Raw genomic sequence first — 27,218 nt, forward strand, 5'->3', positions numbered from 1 at the left:
TTAAATGTGAATATTTTCTCCTTTCTTTATTCCTCTCTGAAAGTAAACTAAACACCTTTGGGTTGTGGACAAAACTAGAATGTGAGGATGTCATTTTGGACACAGAAATACTGGTTGGCATTTTTCAGTATTTTCGGATATTTTATGCACCAAACTAATGTATTAATCCAAAAAACAACAAGATTACTTGATAATGAAAATAACTATTAGTTGCGGCTTTTTGAAATATGTTTTCTGTCTTGTTCTGTCTTTTCTCTCTTTTTTCCCTTTTATTCCTGTGACTGCTTTCTTCGTTTAGGGAGCTTTGTTTCCTTTATAGCAGTTTTTTTTCTTTGTTTTGTAAAAATAAAACAATAAAATAAATGCTTTTTATAACAAAATACTTAAATGAGAGGTTGGAAGTCATTTGGTAGATTTTATGGTTATGATTTATTGGTAAATTAACCAAAGGATAATCGACTAATCAGAAAATAATTAATAGATAATCAATTAAAATATAGTGATTTTAAAAAATCATGTGTTGCAGCTCTAATCTCAATTATGATCGAAATTTAATAAACCATTTTCAAGGTCAAGTTACACTGACCTCTTTTATCTCCTTGTTTTCGAGCTATGATCACATAGCCTCCACCCTCCTCTGTCCGCTGGCAGAAACCACCATCCAGAAGACCAAAACAAGGCTGATCACATTTATTAAGTTGACAACTCTTTCCAGTTAGTCCTTATTGTGTAACTGCAACTGATGTAACATCGCCAGCACTCTTGTTATGTGGGGTCCCACCAGAAACGGGCGTGTGAGTGATATCTGGTCATCATCCAAGATCTTAGAACTACTCCCTTGAAATGAAGAGTAATGCATGACTTAATTGCCATGGTGTTCTTCTAGGTTTGAGGAAAATACAGACTTTTCTCCAACCACAAATTTATTTATTGATGTTTTACAGGCCAACAAGCGGAATGCTGGTTTCCAGTTGGATTTACAGAAACTGTTTTCTTGCCAAAGTTAACTGGGTTTAACCCATCGAGCTTGGGCTAGTTCAAGCTCTGAAATCTTTTCATTAGTAAAAGTGCTGCGTTCAAATAAAGCACATTCTTATGTGCTTCTGTCATCAATTAACATAGGTAGATTTGATGTAATGATATTATTTATTTGTCCTTTTTTAATACTGTAATAACAGGTTTTTTTTTGGCTTATTCTTGAACAAGTTGTCATGTATATATGAGGTCTGTCAATAAAGTATAGGTCCTTTTTATTTTTTTCAAAAACTATATGGATTTCATTCATATGTTTTTACGTCAGACATGCTTGAACCCTCGTGCGCATGCGTGAGTTTTTCCACGCCTGTCAGTGACGTCATTCGCCTGTGAGCACTCCTTGTGGGAGGAGTCGTCCAGCCCCTCGTCGGAATTCCTTTGTCTGAGAAGTTGCTGAGAGACTGGCGCTTTGTTTGATCAAAATTTTTTCTAAACCTGTGAGACACATCGAAGTGGACACGGTTCGAAAAATTAAGCTGGTTTTCAGTGAAAATTTTAACGGCTGATGAGAGATTTTGAGGTGATACTGTCGCTTTAAGGACTTCCCACGGTGTGAGACGTCGCGCAGCGCTCTCAGGCGCCGTCGTCAGCCTGTTTCAAGCTGAAAACCTCCACATCTCAGGCTCTGTTGATCCAGGACGTCGTGAGAGAACAGAGAAGTTTCAGAAGAAGTCGGTTTCAGCATTTTATCCGGATATTCCACTGTTAAAGGAGATTTTTTAATGAAAGACGTGCGGACGGATTGCAGCGTCAGCTCACAGCCGCTGCGACGCTCCGCCACAGGAAAAACACCTCCGTTGGAAGCCTTAAGGACAAGTTGGAACATGTCCAGCTGTTAAACAATTTCTCATATACTCACTCCACTTAAAGCCATCAAAAGCCGCCTGGATTTTACAAATGGTTATCAACACGGAGGTGTTTTTCCTGTGCCGCCGCACCGCGCCGGCTGCGTCCCGACGCGCGGACCCGTCCGCACATCTTTCATTAAAAAAAATCTTCTTTAACAGTGGAATATCCGGATAAAATGCTGAAACCGACTTCTTCTGAAACTTCTCTGTTCTCTCACGACGTCCTGGATCAATAGAGCCTGAAATGTGGAGGTTTTCAGCTTAAAACAGGCTGACAACGGCGCCTGAGAGCGCTGCTCGACGTCTCGCACCGTGGGAAGTCCTTAAAGCGACAGTATCACCTCAAAATCTCTCATCAGCCGTTAAAATTTTCCACTGAAAACCAGCTTAATTTTTCGAACCGTGTCCACTTCGATGTGTCTCACAGGTTTAGAAAAATTTTGATCAAACAAAGCGCCAGTCTCTCAGCAACTTCTCAGACAAAGGAATTCCGACGAGGGGCTGGACGACTCCTCCCACAAGGAGTGCTTACAGGTGGATGACGTCACCGACAGGCGTGGAAAAACTCACGCATGCGCACAAGGGTTCAAGCATGTCTGATGTAAAAACATATGAATGAAATCCATATAGTTTTTGAAAAAAATAAAAAGGACCTATACTTTATTGACAGCCCTCGTATATGACTGTGTGCTGAACTTCAGTACTATTTCATTACCAACCAAAGGGGTATACTTCGAAGCAAGATTAACCTATCCAGGCTTTCTATGTGAAAGCTGGCTCAACAAATCATAAATTTGCAATGAAAGCTAATTGGTACCACAACCGAGGATGATTTGTTAGCAGCATGATTTGTTAGCCTTGGCAATCTGCTACAGGCTGTGTGCACGTTCCCATTAAAAGGGTGCACGTAATGCATTTCTGAAACACATTTGATGCTTCTTCCTTAAAAATGAGCCAGCTGTGTGCTGTCTAAATTGTGCACTAATGCATAAATTATTGTATTTATTTCAACCACTCAGTCTGATGTAGTGAATTAAAAAAAAATTATACTTAAAGATAAACATCAACTTTATTTTCCCCAAAAGAAATTATTTTGCCAGAGTACAGAAACAGTAAAAAGTAAACAATGTTTTTTTAAATACATACTTACAGAAAGTGTTAGTATTAAACATAAATCAATCAGTCATTATTTTTTTTACAATAAATACAACAAATTTATGTGAAATGACTGTAAGATATATTGCACAAGATGTTTGACAATATTGCACATAACTCTGAATAACTGAATAACTGTTCATTATGTATTCATCCTGCAGAAGGAGGAGGAATTATAGAGTCTGATTGCCACAAATAGGAAAGACCCCCTGTGGCGTTCTGTGGTACACCTTGGTGGACTCAGTCTACGAATGAAGATGCTCTGATAGGACATTGGTGTGGCATGCAGGGGGTGGGAGATGTTGTCCGGGATGCTGAGCAGTTTCCTCAGCATCCTCCTCTCTGACACCTCTGCCACAGACTCCAGCTCAACCCCCAGGAGATGTTGTCCGGGATGCTGAGCAGTTTCCTCAGCATCCTCCTCTCTGACACCCCTGCCACAGACTCCAGCTCAACCCCCAGGACAGAGGCAACTCTCTTGATGAGCTTGTCGAGTCTGTTCGTGTCAGCTGCCTTCAGCCTGCTGCCCCAGCACACTACAGCGTAGAAAATGACACTGGAGACCACCGAGTGGTAAAACATCTGCAACATAATTCTGTAGACATTGAAAGATCTGAGCCTCCTGAGGAAGTACAGTCAGCTCTGACCTTTCTTATACACAGCATCTGTGTTTACAGTCCAGTCCAGTTTGCTGTCTATGTGGACACCCAGGTACTTGTCGTAGTCCACAGTGTCCACCTCTGTTCCATTGATGGTAACTGGGTTCGGACAGGTCTTCAGTCTTTTTGAAGTCCACCACCAGCTCTTTCATTTTAGATACGTTGAGTTGCAAGTGGTTGAGTCCACACCACTCCACAAACCTGTCCTCCACACTCCTGTACTCAGCCTCCTGGTCACTGCTGATGCAGCCCACAATGGCAGAGTCATCCGAAAACTTCTGCATCCGTGAATTTGGGTCTGACTTTATCTCATAATGAAGAATACATTCAAATCTAAATAATTTTTCAAATACCAAATATTATGTTGCATAAACTGCAAATATAATGAACTTAGAATACACTGTCTTACAATTTAGAGGAATTTAGTAAATGCTTGGTGCTTTTTTATAGACTATTTGAGCAGGAACTCAACTTGCTATGGACCAGGTTAAGTTTCCATATTGATCGAGCCAAGTCAAGAGAAAGCTGCAATCGTGTGCCTGAAAATTATGGCTTTGAAGTTAACATACCTCAATAACCCACTTCGTCGTCGTAGTAGTAGTAGTACAGTATAATGAAATGTTTCGTGTGGTATTGATCAAACCAATGTACTGAAACCTGCAAAAAACTGATTGAGCAAATAAGATTATTCCAGTATTCCAATACTGTCACTTCTCAATTTAAGTTAAATTTTAAGCTATAGTTTACACTCCCACCCCAAAATTGACAGTTGCTTCAAAAGCATACATTTGATATGTTATTTTTTTTAACTGGAACAAATGGCTTTATAGGTATTGTTTCAAAAGTCAAAGAAAAAAATTGTAATGATAAAAAGAGTTACAGGGGAAACAAAAAGGGTGGGGGGGCTGTGCTGAGGTCATGAAATTGTGCAGCTAGTCTGTGTTGTAGTATAAAATAGTAATTACTTCTTCGTTTTTGTCATTACGTATACTAGAATTACAACAGCCATGACTCATGTTTTACCGTAAACCACTTTTTTTAATCCTCTCAACTGTTTGTTTTTTTCTTTTGGTGCAACCTTCACACAGTATGTTATCATTTGTCTGTTTCTTTTCATCCAGTTTTAAGGAATGTGAGTCAGTTGTTATGTGATGAGTCTTTTATTCCAGGACACCCCCCCCCCCCCCCCCCACCCTGTATTACAAAGAGGAGGGCCGCTAGATTTAAAGGGAAATCTGCACAGTTTTCCATCCATCCACTGTCTCACCCTATAAGTGATAGAACATGGACTTATGGCCAAATTTGCATATTAATTAAGTCACAGTGTCAGTGTGTGCAAAATCATATTTTGGCTCATAGGGACTATATTATTTGAATGAGCCACACAATTTTTTGGCACAACCCACAACTGACTCAAGACACCTCCTCGGTACCAGACGAGCTTAATTTAGGTCATGTGGTTATACAAAGCACAATTTTCACAGGAACAAATGAGAGTTTTGCTGCTACATGACTTCTTGTTTTTATTGGAAAAGGAACATTTGGGCCCCTTGAATTTAATATTCTGGTGACCCAGTGAAGAATTTTTACTCAAATAGTGAATCAAAATACCTTCAAAAAATGGTGGCGATGGTGGGTTTTTTTTCCAGCCTTTATTTGAACAGATTTGACAGCATTAATCACAGTAGTATTTGATGTTTTACATGGGTTAAAGGGTGGTCCTGGGCGGTATGGGCTGCCTTCTGGGCAGCAAATGTAAATATGAGTTACATGAATGTGTGTGTGTGTGTGTGTGTGTGTGTGTGTGTGTGTGTGTGTGTGTGAGGGAACTAGTAATCTTTGTGCAGACTGCAGTAAATAAAAGATATCTGATAATGTGAATGATGGTGATGAGTTGCATCAGTATTACAGTAACTGCAAGCTACATGCGCGGCACCGTGGCAACATATGTAATTAAATTTTGACCCCTGTGGAATTCTTCAGTTGACCCCTTCCTGGCTGCCTGTTGAAAATTCATGTGGCCAATCAGGTTTTTTCCAAAAGCGTAATGTCTAAGGAGTATGTGTGCCAATTTCGGTGCTTGTTTCCAGAAGTGAACAATAGTTACAGTTATCTGCTCCACTAAGGAGGCAAGATCCATCTACGGAGACCACAGGTCAGCTCCCCAACAGAAGGGTACACAAACCTCCCCACAAACATGAGAGGATATCAACTCCGTGAGCATGAAATATAAAGACTCCAGTCCCTAACATCAGTCAGGACCCAAAACCCCACAGAGAGACTGGGCCAGTGCCCCAACCAGGACCACCCACTGGGCCAAGACACGGCATGACCCCCAAGTATTGCTGTCTGGGCTTGAGTTCCCTGCACCAGAGCCAGCTGGGGAAGGAAGGGGGCCAACTGTAACTCCAGCAGCCCGGAAGACAATCCATAGTATCCCTGCAGCCTACCACCCTAGTGCCACCCGTAACAGTTTGTTTCTAACGAAGATTCTGAAGCTAATTGACACCCATCTGTTCTAACAAGTAACAATTCAAGAAAAACCTTCCTTTTGTCACGTTTGCAAAAGTCAAATCATTTCTGAACCTGTGTACTGGAGAAATTTTCATTTTTACTGGATGACTTACATGAGATCTGTTGGCGCAGCGTTTTATTTTAGTCACATGATGTGTCTTTTATGTCCCATGTGCATACTGCAACAACACACACACACACACACACAAAACAGGACAGGGATTCCTTTCCTTCTCCCCCTGACCTGCTTATTATGTGGGTGGAATGCTAACAGCACAATGCTGAATGTGAGGTATTTAGTGGAGGCTCAGGGGGGTAAATGACATTTCTGCACAGTGTGCTTTCATTTAACATCGGTCTTTTTCTACGCGTTGAAATAGTTTTTGAATTAATTTAAAGGTTATTGCCAATAACTCTGGGTGTTGGTAACCCACTGATTAAACTTGAATTTCCAACCCCTCCACAGGAAGATGGATCTAATCACATACCAGACCATGACTTGTCATTTGCATGAGTTCTGATGTAATCCTTCATGAATGGACATTAAAAGAAAAAGCTTTTCAATCTAGGGCAGGTTGTTCCAAATCAGAGACCCGGAATCATTAAATAAATTACCATCAGTTAAAATCCGTAATTGCACCCAAGTAGTTAATGTCTGAACCTGTCCCATTTAGGAGCACAGGCCGATGTGAATCCTACGTTTAATTAAAGTGACCAGATTTCTGAAATAAAAGCTGTGGCCATTTCCAGGTCAGCAGTAAAAATATCAATACAATGTTTTTTTTATGCTTTTATCTGTGTAATGAACAGTTGAAGCAGGTCTGGTTTCATTTATCTTGACCGTTGTGACTGTTATACTGTCAAACTGTGGAGAACGCCAGTAGCGTCACAAAAGCCGTATTCTTCTGTGGTAAACAAAGCTACAGTTAACTATGGGACGCTCAGTTAATAAAACAGAAAAGAAAAAGTTAAACTGCAGTGGTTAAATGCAGCTTATTTAAATTTATACATGTAAGGCAGATACTTTTTTAGTTAAAATTTGGTGAACAGGTTTCCATTCTTTGCCACATTTTTGTTCTCAGTTCTTATTTAGAATAATAAATCTGCAGGCTCTGCAATCATTTCTTTCTTTTTGTTTCTGTCTTCATCACTCTTGTCCCTATCCAGCCTTCTTCCTGTCTTCTACTCCACTCTCCCTCTCTTCTGAATGATTTTTTTCTTTTCTTTTCAGAACAGGTTTTGAAGTCATATTTACGATATGTAAAATGCAGCCGGTTTGCTCTGTGTCAGCCTGATCCCGTCAGATCTCAGAAGCTAAGCAGTGCGGGACCTGGTTAGTACATGGATGGGAGACCTCTTTGGAACACCAGCGGCTGTATGTGTTTCTCCGGGTTACACTGGAGTTGCATCAGGAAGGGCATCCGGCGTAAAACCTCTTCCAAATACAAATGCGGCTCCGGCTCTATCCGCTGTGGTGACCCCGAGCAAAAACGGGAGCAGTCGAATGGACAGTAACAATAACAACAACATTTACAATGTGTAAAATCTATTGAGCTGAGTATTCCATTAACTTTAACTAGTAATGACTTCATGACTTTCTTTGCTAACAAAATTTTAACTATTAGAGAAAAAATTACTCATAACCATCCCAAAGACGTATCGTTATCTTTGGCTGCTTTCAGTGATGCCGGTATTTGGTTAGACTCTTTCTCTCAGATTGTTCTGTCTGAGTTATTTTCATTAGTTACTTCATCCAAACCATCAACATGTCTATTAGACCCCATTCCTACCAGGCTGCTCAAGGAAGCCCTAACATTATTTAATGCTTCGATCTTAAATATGATCAATCTATCTTTGTTAGTTGGCTATGTACCACAGGCTTTTAAGGTGGCAGTAATTAAACCATTACTTAAAAAGCCATCACTTGACCCAGCTATCTTAGCTAATTATAGGCCAATCTCCAACCTTCCTTTTCTCTCAAAAATTCTTGAAAGGGTAGTTGTAAAACAGCTAACTGATCATCTGCAGGGGAATGGTCTATTTGAAGAGTTTCAGTCAGGTTTTAGAATTCATCATAGTACAGAAACAGCATTAGTGAAGGTTACAAATGATCTTCTTATGGCCTCAGACAGTGGACTCATCTCTGTGCTTGTTCTGTTAGACCTCAGTGCTGCTTTTGATACTGTTGACCATAAAATTTTATTACAGAGATTAGAGCATGCCATATGTATTAAAGGCACTGCGCTGCGGTGGTTTGAATCATATTTGTCTAATAGATTACAATTTGTTCATGTAAATGGGGAATCTTCTTCACAGACTAAGGTTAATTATGGAGTTCCACAAGGTTCTGTGCTAGGACCAATTTTATTCACTTTATACATGCTTCCCTTAGGTAGTATTATTAGACGGTATTGCTTAAATTTTCATTGTTACGCAGATGATACCCAGCTTTATCTATCCATGAAGCCAGAGGACACACACCAATTAGCTAAACTGCAGGATTGTCTTACAGACATAAAGACATGGATGACCTCTAATTTCCTGCTTTTAAACTCAGATAAAACTGAAGTTATTGTACTTGGCCCCACAAATCTTAGAAACATGGTGTCTAACCAGATCCTTACTCTGGATGGCATTACCCTGACCTCTAGTAATACTGTGAGAAATCTTGGAGTCATTTTTGATCAGGATATGTCATTCAAAGCGCATATTAAACAAATATGTAGGACTGCTTTTTTGCATTTACGCAATATCTCTAAAATTAGAAAGGTCTTGTCTCAGAGTGATGCTGAAAAACTAATTCATGCATTTATTTCCTCTAGGCTGGACTATTGTAATTCATTATTATCAGGTTGTCCTAAAAGTTCCCTGAAAAGCCTTCAGTTAATTCAAAATGCTGCAGCTAGAGTACTAACGGGGACTAGAAGGAGAGAGCATATCTCATCCATATTGGCCTCTCTTCATTGGCTTCCTGTTAATTCTAGAATAGAATTTAAAATTCTTCTTCTTACTTATAAGGTTTTGAATAATCAGGTCCCATCTTATCTTAGGGACCTCGTAGTACCATATCACCCCAATAGAGCGCTTCGCTCTCAGACTGCAGGCTTACTTGTAGTTCCTAGGGTTTGTAAGAGTAGAATGGGAGGCAGAGCCTTCAGCTTTCAGGCTCCTCTCCTGTGGAACCAGCTCCCAATTCGGATCAGGGAGACAGACACCCTCTCTACTTTTAAGATTAGGCTTAAAACTTTCCTTTTTGCTAAAGCTTATAGTTAGGGCTGGATCAGGTGACCCTGAACCATCCCTTAGTTATGCTGCTATAGACTTAGACTGCTGGGGGGTTCCCATGATGCACTGAGTGTTTCTTTCTCTTTTTGCTCTGTATGCACCACTCTGCATTTAATCATTAGTGATTGATCTCTGCTCCCCTCCACAGCATGTCTTTTTCCTGGTTCTCTCCCTCAGCCCCAACCAGTCCCAGCAGAGGACTGCCCCTCCCTGGGCCTGGTTCTGCTGGAGGTTTCTTCCTGTTAAAAGGGAGTTTTTCCTTCCCACTGTAGCCGAGTGCTTGCTCACAGGGGGTCGTTTTGACCGTTGGGGTTTTACGTAATTATTGTATGGCTTTGCCTTACAATATAAAGCGCCTTGGGGCAACTGTTTGTTGTGATTTGGCGCTATATAAATAAAATTGATTGATTGATTAAAATACCTGACAAATCTATGAATGAAGATTTTTGGATCTAGTTATTCTTTTTACAGTTTCATTATTGGCTGGAAACTTGTTAAAGTGAAGCAGGATAAAATAAAACTAGTGCAGTGCCCATGGGGATACATGGGCTCTAGATTGGGTTGTGTTTATAAAATAAGTAGCTGACATTTTTCAAAGGTTGTGCTAAATTATGCAAAGTGTCTATAATGACTTTAACTGAAAGCGCAGGAAATTAAAATGAGAAATATTTGTGAATAATTGTATTTATTATTTGGCAAATGTAGTGGATGTCATGTTTTGTTCAGAGCTTGTATGGTTACCAGGGAGGGATTAATGGTGATATCAACTTCCATTGTTGACTGTTGTTACCTAATATCGCTAATTTCTCCATCAACTATCAACTTTCCATTTTGGGAGCATTTATCCTTGACCCAAAATACATAAGCATATCAAACGGCAAATGTCAGCTGTACCCAATTTCTCTGTGGTCGAAGTTGCACATACGCACACACGTATACAGAGACCACTTGGTTTTGGTTTTTAATATATACATGATAATTTATTGCCTCCTGCTGGAATGGCGTGTGAGTCCAGAATTTAATTTCAACATTCATTGTTGACTGTTGTTACCTAAAATCCCTAATTTCTCCAAAAATATTATTCCTATCAGTGTTCCGTTTTCACGCCGTTCATCCTTGACCCAAAATATTTAAGCATACCAAACAACAAATGCCAGTTCTCCCCAGTTTTTCCATGATTGAAGCCACACACACGCACACAAACATGTACACAGAGGCCACTTGGCTTTTAATATATTGATAATTTGTGATTTGTAATAGTTTTTTTTTAATCTATTGTAAGAGCCACAACTTTGGCCAATTAATTTAAAGTTAAAACGCAAACTTCATATTTCATTGTCATCATTTGTTATATTTCATGTCACTTGATGTTATACATTAGTCATACCTAACATTTAAAATCTATCTATAAAGCAAGATGCGTCTGTGTGTGTATGTGGCTTGCATATCTCTCTGATTTAGTCAGATCGACCTCATCTTTCACATATAGCTTGCGCATGGCACGATGATGTGCATCCTTTATTATGAAAATTTTTAGGATTCGTTTTCAAAACCTTTATTTTGACGTCATTGTCATTATTGGCACAAGGCGGAATGTTCTCACGTGCCAGCTTCGACAAACATCGTTGAGAAAGATGGGTCACTTTCTGCCTTAAACAGATGCCTGGGAGAGACGGAAGAAATAAATCAAAGAAATGATACACAAACACTATGAGAGATATGCGAGAAACAGACACAAAAACGCTTCTTGCTGGTGGCACGTTCTCACGTGCCAGCTTTAACAGAGATCGTCAACAAAGCTCACACTTTTCTATAGGAATACATACTTCCTACAGACACTGCACGAGTGTTAAAAACAGTATAATATTGGCTGGATATAGCATTTACTCCCTTGTTCAAAAATTTACAGACTGTATCTTTAATCTATCAGGAGCAGTTACATCACACACTTTGACACTGAGAGAAAGAGAGTAAATGTAATGGGTTTTTTTTTTCATTAAAAGTTTTATAATTGGATTATAGCTGTTGTTAGCATTGGATATATTTACTCTGTGGCATTTTATTAAGTCTTGTGATGTGTTATGCTAGCCTGCGTTCAACATTTTTGTCAATTTTAACTTTGTTTAATTACAGCACGTTACAGATAATTAGTCTGGGCAGATGAATGATCATTGTTGGCAGAGTGTCTATTTGGTGAACGTCTCATCTGTGAAATCTTACACCAATTCATATAATACATCAACTTTGTAATAAATTGTCCTTATTGTCTGTCTAAACGTGCATGCAGCACTATCTGATGTAATACAAAGATGGTGAAGCAACACAAATATGGATTTGTATGCTTTGGCTTTAATGTTCCTAGTTTGGAAGAAAACGGTCAACAAATTCCGTCCACATTCCAGATTGAGTGATGCAGGCTGTTAGTCTATAGTTCTCCATCAGTCTAAGCCAACTGCAACTCACTGTACGGCAGTGAAGAGAAGCAAACAAAACGGAGACTTATTTAAAAAAATTGATTTTTCAACATTTTTAATTGATTTTGAATCGTTAAGAATAAGAATCATGATTCTGACAATCAGTTTTTTTCAGCACCCCCCAATGTTAATAAAAGTGAATCGCTGTGTTTGTAGATCAAACGGTAGCCTACATCAGCTACGTATGGTCGGGTTTTATGCTTCCTAACCCCTGACTATAACCTTGGATTACCTCCGGGCATGAAACGACTTTTGTGGTGATGTTGTGGGTTCACTTGACTCACTTGCTAGTTTCTGGTTGAGTTTTACACAGCGGTTTTGTATAAAACTAGTCAGCAAGCGGTTAGTAGAAGAGTGATATGCAACTGTCACAGCAAGCCGCCACCCCATAGAAGTGATACAGTCGTAAACATTGTACAAAGATACAACTTGGAAAATGCTTTAGTATTGTTGACATCAGATGGTTTCTACAGGATGATCAGAGGCTCTGGCTTTCAATTTTACATCAATCAACAATGTGTTTTTTATATTACAAGATATGTTTACAGTTTAAGATATTATTTTTACAAGAAATTTAAACTACAAAAACATTTTTTTGCGGGAGAGGGGGCGGGTAGGTAAAATGTTGACACATTTCCAAACAAAATCAGATTGGCTGCTGCCGAAGGTCCATCCCTCATGCTGTTCACTTGTTCTCTTTCTTTCTCTCTCTAGCTGTCTCTCTCTCTCCCTCCCTGTGTTAGTTAATAATGAAAGTGAGTCAGTCTTGAATCTTTGAAGCATTTGATTTACAAAAGGCATGTACCTGCTTGCAGGGTAAGTCTCACCATAACATTAGTTTGCAGTATGTAGTATCAATTTTATTTTGTAGTACACAGTACGGCCAGGACAATGGCTGATATTTTATATAATGTGGTGAATGAAGTAGAGCAGACTGATGATTTTCTTTGTCAGTGCACTTGTAACCCTGTGACCTTGTTTCCTGCGTCTGTCTGTGTTTTTAGCCTAAGGTTGAGATTTAACCGGGAAGAGTCATTTGTTTATCCTGCCAGGGTCACAGTTCACCTGATAACACACATCACTTTGAGCTGTTTAATTTCTGTGTGTGTGTGTGTTTGTGTGTGTTGTAGATATTCCCACACATAGATTTGTTCTTTTTAAATGATGAGGAAATGATGCACACTTGCAGTGGGGAAACTGTCAAAGTCTTGGTTTGACATAAGCCACAGGATCCCTGTGTGGAAATGTTATCCTGCTGCTAATTTCAGTGTCTCTAAATTAGCCCAGCTGTCTGACATAGAGTATTTAAAGCTACATCATGCAACATTTAGCTTTGGTTAACCATGATGTCATGTTCACCCCTGGGCTATAATTTTTAGATTGACATTCTTAACAGTTCAGTGCTTTCATGGACTGGGTGTTGGGTCGGGTTGCGCAAACCAGCAATTTTTTGGTGCCTTTGTTAGTGAGGAATGGTTTACTGACCTTAGCTTTGCAGATGATGCTGTGATGTTTGCAGAATCAATCCAGGGTGCTCACTAGGATTTTTTCACAGCATAGGGGAGAAATTACAGCACCTTGACACTTGCAGGAATTTGATCCGCCAATGAGTAAACGTGTCGTGAACTGTGCGCGACTGTGTGCCAGTGCCCAAAGAAAATTTTGAAATGTTCAAAACATCTGGCACACATTAATTTTGTGAGCTAGTTGTGAACATTGCGCAACCTATTCAAAAACACTGCATGTCATTGCACGCAGTACATCTGAGCAATTATGAGGAGATGTTACATATATAATAAACATCATTTTACAGATACATTATCTAACTCATAAGAAGGAATGAAATGCAACTGTTTCCTCAATCCATTACAATATATATTACAAAATAATTACCTTTGAGACAAGATTCGACATGTGCTGTTCACCACATGACGCACACCAGATATTGGTGCATGGCACCCGTCAGATACTCCGGGCCTGAGGGTCCTGCCCCTCGTGACCTGGGTTATGCTCCTCCTGGTGCTTGGTGTTGTTTATGTTTGCCCCTGTGATCTTGTATTTATTTTACTCCTCCTGTTTATTCCGTGTCCATTTGATGTTCCTCATGTTTATTGGTCTTGTATTAATTATATTGCATTCTATTTGTCGGTGTAATGATTCAAGATCAGGTTTTATTGTCCATTACATTTTTCTGAGTATTTTCCTTTGGGGATTTTGTGGTCATTGTTTTATTTTCTATGATGTCAGTTTTAGTCACTTTGTGTTATTCCAGTCCCCACGTGTTTGTGTTCATGTTTCTTTCCTGATTGTTTTCACCTGTCACTCATTAGTTCAGTTTTAGTATTTAAGTCAGTTGTCACAGGCTGTTTGCAGCGTCGGCTCGCAGCCGCCGCGACGCTCCGCCACAGGAAAAACACCTCTGTTGGAAGCCTTAAGGACAAGTTGGAACATGTCCAGCTGTTAAACAATTTCTCATATACTCACTCCACTGAAAGCCATCAAAAGCCGCCTGGATTTTACAAATGGTTATCAACACGGAGGTGTTTTTCCTGTGCCGCCGCACCGCGCCGGCTGCGTCCCGACGCGCGGACCCGTCCGCGCGGACCCGTCCGCGCGGACCCGTCCGCACGTCTTTCATTAAAAAAATCTCCTTTAACAGTGGAATATCCGGATAAAATGCTGAAACCGACTTCTTCTGAAACTTCTCTGTTCTCTCACGACGTCCTGGATCAGTAGAGCCTGAAATGTGGAGGTTTTCAGCTTGAAACAGGCTGACGACGGCGCCTGGGACCGCTGCACGACGTCCCGCTCCGTGGGAAGTCCTTAAAGCGACAGTATCACCTCAAAATCTCTCATCAGCCGTTAAAATTTTTTACCGAAAACCAGCTTAATTTTTCGAACCGTGTCCACTTCGATGTGCCTCACAGGTTTAGAAAAATGTTTGATCAAACAAAGCGCCAGTCTCTCAGCAACTTCTCAGACAAAGGAATTCCGACGAGGGGCTGGACGACTCCTCCCACAAGGAGTGCTCACAGGCGAATGACGTCACTGACAGAAGCAGTTGATTACAGACCCACTGCAGGGTCTGTAATCAACTGCTTCTGTAAAGGCTCCGCTTTGAAGCTTGAAACAACGAAGAAGTGCTCCAATCATCTGCTTTATTGGTTCATTGCTTCGCTGCTTTTCAGAAGCAACAAGTCCGCTTCTTAACCCCTCTCAAAGCCATTTAAAAATGTCAATTGTGAGTCACTTTTGTGCAGATTAAAGTCAGTAACTGGGACTCTTGTCTTGTTGCAGGCAAGAAACGAGAATAAAGTTTATCAGTTTGAACATTAAATATCTTGTCTTTGTGGTGTATTCAATTGAATATAGGTTGAAGAGGATTTGCAAATCATTGTTTTCTGTTTTTATTTACATTTTACACAACGTCCCAACTTCACTGGAATTGGGATTGTATTTACTTTAAGGTGCAATAAAATGTTGCTGACATTGAAAACCTGTAAAGCCTACTTTTAGTACAAAGAAAAGTCACAGGAGGTATCGATAAGGGAATTGATAAGGAATCGGATAGATAAGTGGAATCGATAATGGCATCGATATCGATAAAATCTTATCAATGCCCATCCCTTATTATTTATGTTCAAATGTGTTCGTTATGCCAAAGACGTTTAAAAACAGAGGTGTTTAAATGTTGTTTAAATGTGACAAAAGGTAAAAATAGAAGAATAGAAAGTTCATTAAAAACACAACTTTAAAACATTTGAAAAGGGTGTAAAATGTGTGAAAGAATAGAAAGTTCTTTAAAAACATGTTTACAAAGGCTGTAAAATGTGTAAATGGATAGACAGTTTTAAACACACAAATACTTTTAAAATGTGTTTAAGATGTGTAAAAGAATAAAAAGAAACACACGAAGATGTTGAAATTGTGTGTACGAGGTCTGTTCATAAAGTATCGTACCTTTTTATTTTTTTTAAACTATATGAATTTGATTCATATGTTTTCACGTCAGACAAGCTTGAACCCTTGTGCGCATGCGTGAGTTTTTCCACGGCTGTCGGTGACGTCATTCGCCTGTGAGCACGCCTTGTGGAAGGAGTGGTCCCGCCCCGTCGTCGGATTTTCATTGTCTGGAAATGGCGGAGTAATTTGGGGTTTTTTTTCCATCAGAATTTTTTTAGAAGCTGTTAGAGACTGGCACCTGGAAACTATTCGAAAAATTTATCTGGCTTTCGGTGAAAATTTTACGGGCTTCACAGAGAATAAGGTCTGTTAGTACAGCTTTATGGACCCCTTTAAGGACGCTCAGCGCGCCGCGCTCAGCGCGCCGCGCTCCGAGCTGCGACGACACGGCACAAGCCACCGGACCATTTCTTAGCTGATGGCTCTGTGGATATGAGACCGTCGTGTGATCTTTCTCTGGTTATCACAAGAGCTGGACATCAGCCATTTTCCGGCAGATTTCACTTTTAACAAGAGATTTTGTCAGGGAAAGCCGCGCGGAGGCTTCGCGCGTCACAACCGATTCGCTTTGGAAGCGAGACAAAGGAACACCTCCGTTGCGCACAAGGGTTCAAGCTTGTCTGGCGTAAAAACATATGAATCAAATCCATATAGTTTAAAAAAAATAAAAAGGTACTATATGGACAGGCCTCGTATGTGTGTCACTTGGGGGGGAGCGCAGCTATTCATTTGTTCTCTCCCACACTTTGAAAACCCCTGACATAGAGGGACTAAGATGAGTGTCACCTTCACTGTGAGGGAATATCAGCTATGGAATGTTTCTCTCAGCATCATCCAGCTTGCAGGTGTCTCAGTTTTGAGGACTCTTGTGGCTATAGAAGGTTAAGAAGATTCCCACTGTTCACCTGGCTGTGCTGTTTACTTTTGAGGGTTAAGGTTGAACTGCTGGTCTGCCACCAGTGCATGCTCCCCCACCTGATGTGTCATGTGTGAAGTCTGCTTAAATGTCTTAAGTGGTATGAGTTGTGACTTGACTTCCAGGTTTTACACAGGTGCATCTTTTCAGAGGAGGTGATGAGGTCAGTTTTTTCCTCAGAGTTTTGCACTGTTTTTGTTTTGTCTGCACATGTATCTTAGCAGATGCTATTGGATTACTTTCTTGTCATCATTCTTCCACTGTTGCTGTTGCAGCGACTTGCCGGCTGATAGCCTTCACCTTCATAACCACATCCTGGATCAGTACAGGTTGTACCCTCAGGAATGATCTCAAGTTTGCCAAAACACCATTCAGAATTTCTGGTAAACTGGGATTTAAATATGTGAATAGGTTCAAACACAGACTTTAAATCTTTAAATTAAACTTCCTAAATGTATTCCTTTGATCTTTGTTGCTAAGGTACATTTCTGTGCTTGCTGAAATAGAAACAGTAACAAAGATAGCTTGTGTCCTACACAGTGAGTTGCACACACTTTGCCAACACTTGTGAGGACTGGTTGGACCTGTTATTTGACAGTGACGCATGCAGCTGTGATTATTACTGTTAGGGAACAGGGTGGGCTGTCAATGGCTCACACGGAAGTATGTCAAAAATATAATCTGATATAGAAGTAGGTGGTACCGCCAATAATCCATGTCGTCTTCTTCTTTTGGCTGCTCCCGTTAGGGGTTACCACCGCAGATCAATCGTTTCCATCTCACCCTGCCCTCTGTAATGTCCTCTGTCACACCAGCCACCTGCATGAAATTTAGTACTCTGACCCCCTGAATAGACTCCAATTGATGAAAAAAACATGCTGTGTAAAATTTTTTTTTTTTTTTTTTTTTTTTTTTTTTTTTTTTTTTTTTTTTTTTACTTTCTACTTACTTTGCTATTTTCTTCTATATAACGCTATACAAACTAAAGCTTAATTGTGCCCCAACCCATCCTTACAGAAATATCAAAAGTCCTGATGAATCCTCCTGGCGCTCACTTTGAAATTCAAGATGGAGAAATCTTCTTTCTCCTTCATCTCGCAACCTACCTGTGGGGCATATGCACTGATGATATTGATCATCACCCCTTCAGTTTCCATCTTCACACCCATAACACTGTCAGACACTCACTTTTAACTCCAGCATACTCTTAAAATGCTCTTCCTTTAAAATAACCCCAACACCATTTCTGTTCCTATCTACACCATGATACAACTTGAACCCACCGCCTATTCTCCTGCTCTTACTTCCCTTCCACTTGGTCTCTTGCACACACAATGGGCCTTATGTATCAATGTTGCGCACTTGTGGCGTAAATTTACGGCGTAAACTTGAAATACACCAAAGTCACCATGACATGTATGAAGCAGTGCGCACCTGCCCATTTCTGGCATACGCCTGACGTGATCTTGATAAATACGGCGGGTGGAAACGATCGTAATTATAATAAACACGCCCATAAATATTCAGACTCCGCTTCAGACACACCCTCATTTTACGACATGGAAGTCGGGAAGACGGCAGTGAAAAAGAACTCCACCAATCACGACACGTGCCAATAGAGCGTCAAAAGCGGCCGTCGTATCAATTGTTTTGTAGTATATAATCAATAAAGTGTTACAGTGGTCCCTCATTAATCGCTGGAGTTACGTTTTAAAAAATAGCCCGAAATACGCGAAACCGCGACGTAGTCAGCGTTATTTTTTACAATTATTATAGACGTTTTAAGGCTGTAAAACCCCTCACTATGCAGTTTATACACTTTTCTCAATCAGGCATGAACATTTTCTCACTTTTCTCTCGTGTGTAAACACACTCAAAGTTCAAACCTTAATAGGAAAATAATACCAAACTGTTTCAGGCGCAAACATTTGTTTGAGAAATAAAAATAGAACGTTTTCCTATAAATAATTATGATGGCTTTTAGAACTAACAAATTAATTTTAACAATCAACGAACGAGATCGGACACATAAGAAATTATTAATAGTGACTGACCAGTATGTCACAGATCGCTCCTCTGCGTCCTGACGCCGCGCCTTTTTCCACTCACACCTGGCTGCAGCAGGTGTGTGTTTCCGTGTGACAAACACAGTTATGAGTAGTTGTTGGCGCTCTTTTCTCTTCTGGGCAACAAGATTCTTATAAACAGATACGCAGAACACAGAACACTGTAAAAAAAAAAAAAAAAAAAAGGCATGCAAAATTGGACTAAAAACTCCGCAGGTGAACACAGGTGAACGGCGTTATAGCGAGGGACCACTGTATTCTCTTTTCACGTCAATAATTCTTGACATGTGGATATTTGCTCGCTCAATTAATAAGACATGCCTAATCTGTCAGATTTCTTTATTTTTAAAATGTATTTCTGTATTTATTTTATTTTGACAACCGAATGGAGACGACAAAACGTGATTGCAGCACGGGCGAATTAAGGGAATGACGAAACTACAGTTGTTATTATCAATTTCACAGTCTAAAATGATCACACCACATGAAGTTAAGCTCAGCACTGCTCTGGCTCCAGGCTCGAAGTCTGGAGAAAAAGGCGAGCAGCGCTTTCCTTCCTGTCAGCGCTGTAGCCACGGATCGTGCTCCATAACAATCCCGCAAAAGCGGGATTTGTATTGATTATTTTGTAGTATAATCAGGAAAGTGTTATTTATGTAACATATGCATTGATTTGTATAATGGCACTGTTTATCATGTTGATCATCTTCATTTTTATGTGGATTCCAGCGCTGGTTCATTTTGGTGTATAATTTACGCCACCTCTCGACCTGGCGTATATTTTCAGCGCATTATACGCCAATGACCACATTGATAAATGCCAAGTAGCGCAGCCGTTTTGGCGTACACCCTATATACGCTCAAATATCGCCGTACGCAACGTTGATACATGAGGCCCAATATGTCTACCTTTCTCCTCTCTGCTATGTCAGCCAACTCTTTCCCTTTACCAGTCATACTGCCAACAATTAAAGTCCGACTCTCACTTCCACCCTTATAGTTTTCCTTTTTTCCCGCTGTCTGTGGACACGTTCTGCTCTTCTTTCCCAATTTCCATCGGCACCCTGTTGGGCAATGGCACCAGTGGTGGTTGTTGTTAACCCGGGCCTCAACCCATCCAGTATGGATATTTGATTTGTACTCTGCATGGTTATTTTGGGTTGTTTTATGCCGGATGTCCGTCCTGACACAACACTACTCATTTATCCGGGCTTGGGACTGGCACTCCTAATGTACTCGCTGCACGCTCCATGTGACTATGTTATATGTTATAAATATCTGGTGGTATACCTGTATATGTAAAAAAGTTCAAACTTTACCATGGTACACTTGGGACTCATTGTGGTTCCAAGTGGACCATGGCACACTTCAATTATAATAAGAATACAAACTGAGCTAATGGACAAAATATCCAAACCAAATGTGACCTCCATATGTTATCAAGTTAGTTTTGCTGCAGAAAGACTATGCAAAATGAGTCACAGGTTGAGGTGGAGGAGAAATCATGACTCAGTGACATATTTTTTCAGCTGACCGGCTCTGCACAATTTGTAAATACCACAGTGCTATAAATTGAAAGTGTTCAGTAAGACATTTGCAGAGCAAGACTTCTACCAGATTGTTGTAATGAGTCCCATTAAAAACAAAAAGGAAACTTGTTGAGACTAAATCTGAAAAGGAGAGGGCATTGCTTAAAGCAGAGGTCTCAAACTGGTTCCAGAAAGGGCCGAGAGGGTGCAGGTTTTCTGTGCAACCACCCACTCCAGCAGGTGATTTCACTGATTAACATCACTTTAAGCAGGTGAAATCAGTTAATCAGTGAAATCACCTGCTGGAGTGGGTGTATATATCAGACTAGTTTTTGATTGCCTTAAATTCCAGTGGAGTTTTTCTTCTTTGGGGAGATGACGGACAAGAAGTTGAATTGGTGAGCTTGTGACTCAAAGATCCTTGGCTCAGATCAAACTGGAAAATCACTAAGGGCGTTTGGGTAAGGTCATTAATCCCCTACTTACTCCCGGTGTGTAGTTAAGCATCTTGCATAACAGCACCCTGTGAGTTGGTAAATGTGACTCATCACTGTAAAGTGCTTCAAGCATGAAAGCTCTATGTAAGTACAGTCTATTTACCATATTCTGTTAGATGCTTTGTGTTATTATTTTTACTTGAACGCACTTTTGTTTGAATTTTAAGTAGCATCATAGTTCCAGGAAAACTGCTTCCAAGTGTTGTACAGTAGTTTTGGTTGGGATTTATAGTGTGCAGCTGATGCAATTTAATCCATTTTTATTTTTATTATGTTTTAATTTTAGTGTACAGTGTTCATATAGCAAACATACGTCAAGTAAATATAACATTTATAAGAGTACTAGTAATTTCAAACTATGTAGAGAATGTGTTCTGAAAGGAAAATGCAATACGAGTATTATAAGTGGTAAGGTGCCTGTGCACACTTACGAAAGTAATCTCTTTTATATCCGTGTAATGAAAGTTCAGATATCTTGTACAAACTGTGATAAATTTTCTGCGTTGTCATACCAAATAAAAAGATACAGGAAACTTTGTAGCATAATATCAGTGTCAGTTTCAAAGATTTAATTGGAAGGCAGAATGCAGTTGAGATTTGGCCAACTATTGTAGTAGCATAGCAACTCCTGTTTTACAAGTTCACAATTCTGGTTTGGAAGCCTGAGTGAAAGTTGTGTTGTTTTCATTGTACTGTTTGAGTATGCTGTTGGTTTTAGTAGTGTGATTGACAGTATCATGCTACTAAATGTGGGTAGATCAGTGGGATAAGTAGTTGTGCTTCCAATAAATAGACCTGAGTTTATTTTCCAGTCACGCTTACCTGTCTGTGTTCTTGGACAAGACACTTCATTTGCATTATCTTAATCCTAGTTCTAAATGGGTACCAGCTTTGGCTGGGGAAGTGGCCTACGTGGGACTGGTGTCCTGTCCAGGACTGTCACCAGTGGGCCACAGGGCCTGTATGTCTTACTACTGCTTCTTCTGATTGTTAGTATATGTCTAATATAACCAATGAAAACCTTACTACTTGATAATGAAATGAAAATTATCAGTAGTTGCAGTCGTAGTTAATGAAATGTGGAAGTAGCTATATTTTGTAATTGCGTCACAACTTCAGTTGACGTGAACATCCAGGTGGCAGTCTTACATTTATGGGAAATTTGAGTACAGCTCTCTTTTTTAAAAAAAAAATAATATTGCAGCTTATGATGAAATAAAAAAATTTTTTGATTAATATGTAGTAGATATGCTGTTCATAGTAAATAAACACAGTGGTCACAGTTGTGCCAATAGGGATGGGAATTGAGATTTTATTGATACCTGTGCCATTATCGACTCTGATTATCGGCCCGATTTTTATCAATTCTCTCATCGATTTTCTGTGTGGATGTCTGTAGAGCTATGATGGATTTCTGTGTCAGTTCAGCCATTTTGTTTGTTGCACACACTGGGGATGTGTCATGGATCACTGTTGTAAGTCAAGTATTGGATTGGCTCGGAAAATAAACAAAGAAATAGATAGAGACACATAGAACAATGAAAGGATAATTCCCAATGTTTAATAAAAAACAACCCTACAATTTAATTGGTATGTTGCAATTTATAATAGGAGTAAATAAATTAGCCTTTGTCAACAACATCATAAAAGTAATTAAAAAGAAAGAAAACAAAACACACCTGAGTTCATAACTTCAAATTTGTTTTCAAAAGTTCAGGATATCTACATCATCTGGTAAGAGGGCAATAATACTAACTTTATTTCTATAGCACTTTCAGGATAAATACAATTCAGCAAAAGTTGTTTTTCTTTTGTTTCCCCAGAGCTCAGTGAACTCTTGGACCCTCCGCTGCAGATGGCACAGGCGGCACAGACTCATTGATCAGACAGAGCGCCGCTCACATTTTGTCCTCATCTCTCACATATTTCTTTGTAATTATTACCAGGGACAACTGACAATGATATGCATCTAACTTGATAGGCTGTCTCTAAACGGAGCCCGAGCAGCGTGGTGCGGCAGACTCTCTGCTTTTCACATGAACATGCAACTTTTTTTCCACTCACAATTAGATTTTACTGACATCTGGATAGACATTTATACACTTATTACTTTTAAAACCAATCACCATGACAATAAATTTGTTCTTGCCACTATTATGTAAACTTTGCAATTAATCTGCAGATAACATGCAAGCCAAACCGATACGGATCACAGATCAACTATGATCTGTTCCACCACTACTGGATGTAGAGTTTGGAAACATGACGCCACATCTGACATTGTGACACATGACTTTTTGCAATGGCAAACTATCAGAAAAACATGGAGGCTCTGATGAGAGGAATTGTTGACATTTGAGGTTACAAAGCTGCTCGATTGAAATATCTGGAAACCTTTCTCAGTTGGATTCCCATGCCTATTTGCTGTAAATTCAGTCACTACCTATCATTATATTTCATCCATTTTTGAGCAATTATAGGTCTGTTTCGGGCCAAACAACATCTAGTGTGGATTTGATTTAAGATACAGTGGGAAAAAAACCCGTCATCATTCTCCAGCAGCTTAATGCGGGCAGTAATCATGTTGAGTTTTATGACTGCGTAAATGCTTGACAGTCAACTTGGAGAACTTTTCCCATGGCTACTTTCCCTCCTACATATCATGAAAGTGACATTGGATGTCACCGCCAGCTGAATGAATGGAGCGTGTGTGTGTTTCGCCTCTTTGGCTGGTGTTTTGTGGGTATGAATGTAGCGTGAAGTTTTGAAAATAGGCTGCAGACACTTTGATATATGCTCATGATGCATGTGAGAATTTGGAGACGAGGGAGAAGAATTGCTTGCTCTGATTGCTTGTGATACCTTCTTCTCTCGCCGTCTGTGTTTTTGACAGTTTTTGTCTCACACTGCTGTCTGTTCCTGAATCTGTCATGCCGTCTTTGGGTAGTTCCAATGTTCAATCTCTGGTTGGTTGAAACGTTTTGGCGCAGGATTAGGAGCGGCAGTTGCTGGGGTTTGGGTCATTCATTTATTTTATTTATTTATTTTATTCTCTCACCAACCACCATGACACTACCAGAACCACACAATTATCATACTTGCGCCTTGCTTATGGCTGTATCGTAGGAGCGTGCTGGTTGTTATACACCAGTCTTTTTTTATTTCTAGGGTTTAGAAAATACTTGCCATTTTCCTTTTTAAAATACAGCAAGTGAATAGATAGATAAATTAGTCTGTCTCCCCATTTGTTAACACTGTAATTCTATTAAAAACAACAACAACAAATCCAGTCATCTTGTAATTAACCAAATTAAAAGTGCAGAAAATAAGGATAACCCCTTTCAAATCTCATGAACTTTGTGGGTCTAGATACATAAAAAAATAACTTTATTTGGCCCAGGTTATATTCTATAGGCATGCCTTCCACCTGCTGGATGATTAGGAGATGCAGGGTTAAAGTTGGATTAGAAGCAGGTGTGGTTAGTCAGAGAGATATGGACTGTTTCTACACAGAAATTTAATAGAGGGGGGAAAAGCATTATTTCAGAATTCCTTCAAACTCGAACAACAGTCGTGTCTTCACAAAAATGCGCAATAAGAATTTTGTATGAATTCAGCTGCAAAAGAAAAGGACAGCAAAGATACCCACAGTGAATGGGGCCTGTGACAGAGAGCGTTTCTGCACAGAAATACAGGGTCAACACAAAAACACTCCTTGGTTTCAAATATGTATAATATCAAAAGTCACATGAATAATTTTACAATTTTGGTATCAACAATTGCATCAAGTTTTTTTTTTCTTTTTTGCAGATTCTTCTTCAAAATTGTAAAATTATTGATGTAACTTTTGATATTATAAATATTTGAAACCAAGGAGTGTTTTTGTGTTCACCCTGTATACTAAATTATAGAAAATAAACAGTTTTTGCTGATTGTTTAATAGCAGTTACTTTTTAAAACTCAAAATATGGGAGGGATTTTGTATGAATTTTTATGTATTTATTATTTACTATACATAACAGTCATCGTAACCTGTTGGTTTTTAATGCCATTGAACCTGCTTTGCCTGATTTTTAAGGCTTTGTCTCCATTTCTGTCTTTTGCCTGCTTTAATCTATTGACTACTGGAACAAAAAAAAAAACACTTCCTGTTTCTCGACTGTCTTTCAGGGCCTGCAGGAGGATAACTGCATCACAGATGCATGTCACCACCGATTACAAGTGCACGCTGGCACATAAAAGACCTTGTGAGCTGTCCCTGTGATCTGTGCTATCAAGGAAATTCCTCATTCCTCCAGGGTCACCTCAGCAGTCCTCTCTGTCAGTTTGTTCAGCTGTTTTTGCATCATAGATCAACACACACAGAGCACACAAGAAGTCTGTGGAAACTGATGTTATCTGTCACAGGACACGTTCTTACCCATGATGGCAAGGAATTTTTGTAATTTTGTGTAACATGATGTGAAAAGAATACTGATATTATATTAAGTGTTTTGAACTTAAGTTTAGATGGGATGAATACTCATGAGCAGGTAGCTCATTGTGATGAGGAGTTCAGATACTGCATCGACATTGTCCCATTCCACCCAGACTCTCATTCACGTCACTCTGCGCAAATCTGGGGATAAGCACTGGCACCAGTAGGTTTTGGGGCTTATATAGGACTTATGTCTTCTTCTGATGAAATGATATTATGTTATTTTAAAAAAAATGTAACGTTCATATGTCAAATTCATGAAATTCTTGATTCCTCAGTCAAATTACAATAGATTTTCAGGTCTTTTTCTGAAAACCAGCACAGAGTTCAAATGCTCTTCCATTTTTCACACAAGTGCAAAACATTTTGCTGTATAACAGTAGGTATGTTGCAAACTGTGCGTGGGTGGTTCTTATTGACCAATAAAGGAGCCCCTCTGCTGGACCAGTTCTGTTCATAGCTAAATAAATACTTTGGCCGGCAGATTGATGCCACTGTACAATTGGTCAATGTGTTCAGGAGAGTCGTGTGGCTGTGGCATTGTTGAACTTTGAGATTCCAGCTCTTTTTGACAGTTCAAGCAATCCGTCATAGTAGAGCATGAAGGAAAATAATGGAAATCTCACAATTTTTTCCAGAGTTCAGTGTCATGGATTGCACTTTATGCTTGTATCAAATGGGTTGCTGTCAGTTAAATATTTATGTATTGTTTATGTGCATTACAGAGAGCAACAGTCAGTTTCATGTATCAACCTGAGTGACTGCATCACTCCATTATTTAGTTATGTCTTGTTTTTGTCTCATTTAACTTTATAGGTCCTACATGTTATTTGACTTGAAACTTGAGCAAAACAAGGGACAAAACAAGAACAAGATGGACAAGGGATTTGCGATGTCTACAGAAGAAAATGAGTTGCAGGTCAAAGCTTCAGTTCTGGCTCTGTGTGCTTCGCCTCCACCCTCTGGGAGCAGAACCAACAGAGAAACTCCACAGTCAACTGACAGCCAGGACGTCCTGCGATACTCGGACCAATTTTGGCAGTCAGAATCATCCCAAAGTAGCCCTTCACTTCTCTTATATAGGAAGTTGTCAAGTGACAGTGGGAATGGAACAATTTTGGATGTAGAATACGAGTGTTTGGATTACAACATAAAACTCTTGAGTAAGGAAGACAAGGCTTATATTGGCAAGAGAACTAAAGAGAATTCAGTGTCTCCGATACATGGGAAAGGTTTGGAAGACTTTTCATGCCAGCGTGACACCCTGAGTGGCAGTGTGGAACCAAACAGGGACACAACAGGCAGCACCCGCAGTTCATCCAGCCTTTACACAAGTCCAACCTCCAACTGTTTCCACAGTCATGCATCCAGTCCAAGCCCCAGCTGCAGCCTTGTTCGCAGCCCCACTCGGCTCAACCGGTGCCACATGCGCCGCTGTAGTCTGCCCGCATCTGTGCTGGCTTCCTCCCTCAAGGTAATCAGCGATGAAGCTACTCGTGTTTGTTCCAGTGTGGTGACATGCTCTATGGCCAGAGAAATCTTTACCTTGTGTAAATACAAGTGACATAAATCTTACCTTGAACAATTATTTTATCCATGTACTATTGTATACCTGTGCAGTGTGTGTCTGGATGGTATTCATGAAGTACTGAGGTAGGTGTTGGCTTTTAATAATGCTGGAAGATGAATGTAATATGGGTTAAGTGTAGGGTTGAGTGTAGCAGACCGTTTTTGAGGACAAAAGCAGTCATTCAGTTACTGTAATTAGTGGGGTTGGATATCGACAACCAGTTCTTTTCA

The 27,218-nt window shown here is 39.8% G+C and overlaps 1 protein-coding gene across 1 annotated transcript in view; it reads left to right on the top strand.

The window, feature by feature from the left end:
• The window catches only part of plce1 (phospholipase C, epsilon 1), a 255,535-nt gene that overhangs the window by 15,121 nt on the left and 213,196 nt on the right, over positions 1-27,218 (top strand). The window contains 2 exon segments of the mRNA XM_034193802.1: positions 25,112-25,261; positions 26,235-26,892. Of these exon segments, the coding sequence (XP_034049693.1) occupies positions 26,242-26,892 (651 nt within the window). The 5' untranslated portion in view covers positions 25,112-25,261; positions 26,235-26,241.

Source organism: Thalassophryne amazonica, chromosome 18, assembly GCF_902500255.1.
Source record: "Thalassophryne amazonica chromosome 18, fThaAma1.1, whole genome shotgun sequence".
NCBI classification, from domain to species: domain Eukaryota; kingdom Metazoa; phylum Chordata; class Actinopteri; order Batrachoidiformes; family Batrachoididae; genus Thalassophryne; species Thalassophryne amazonica.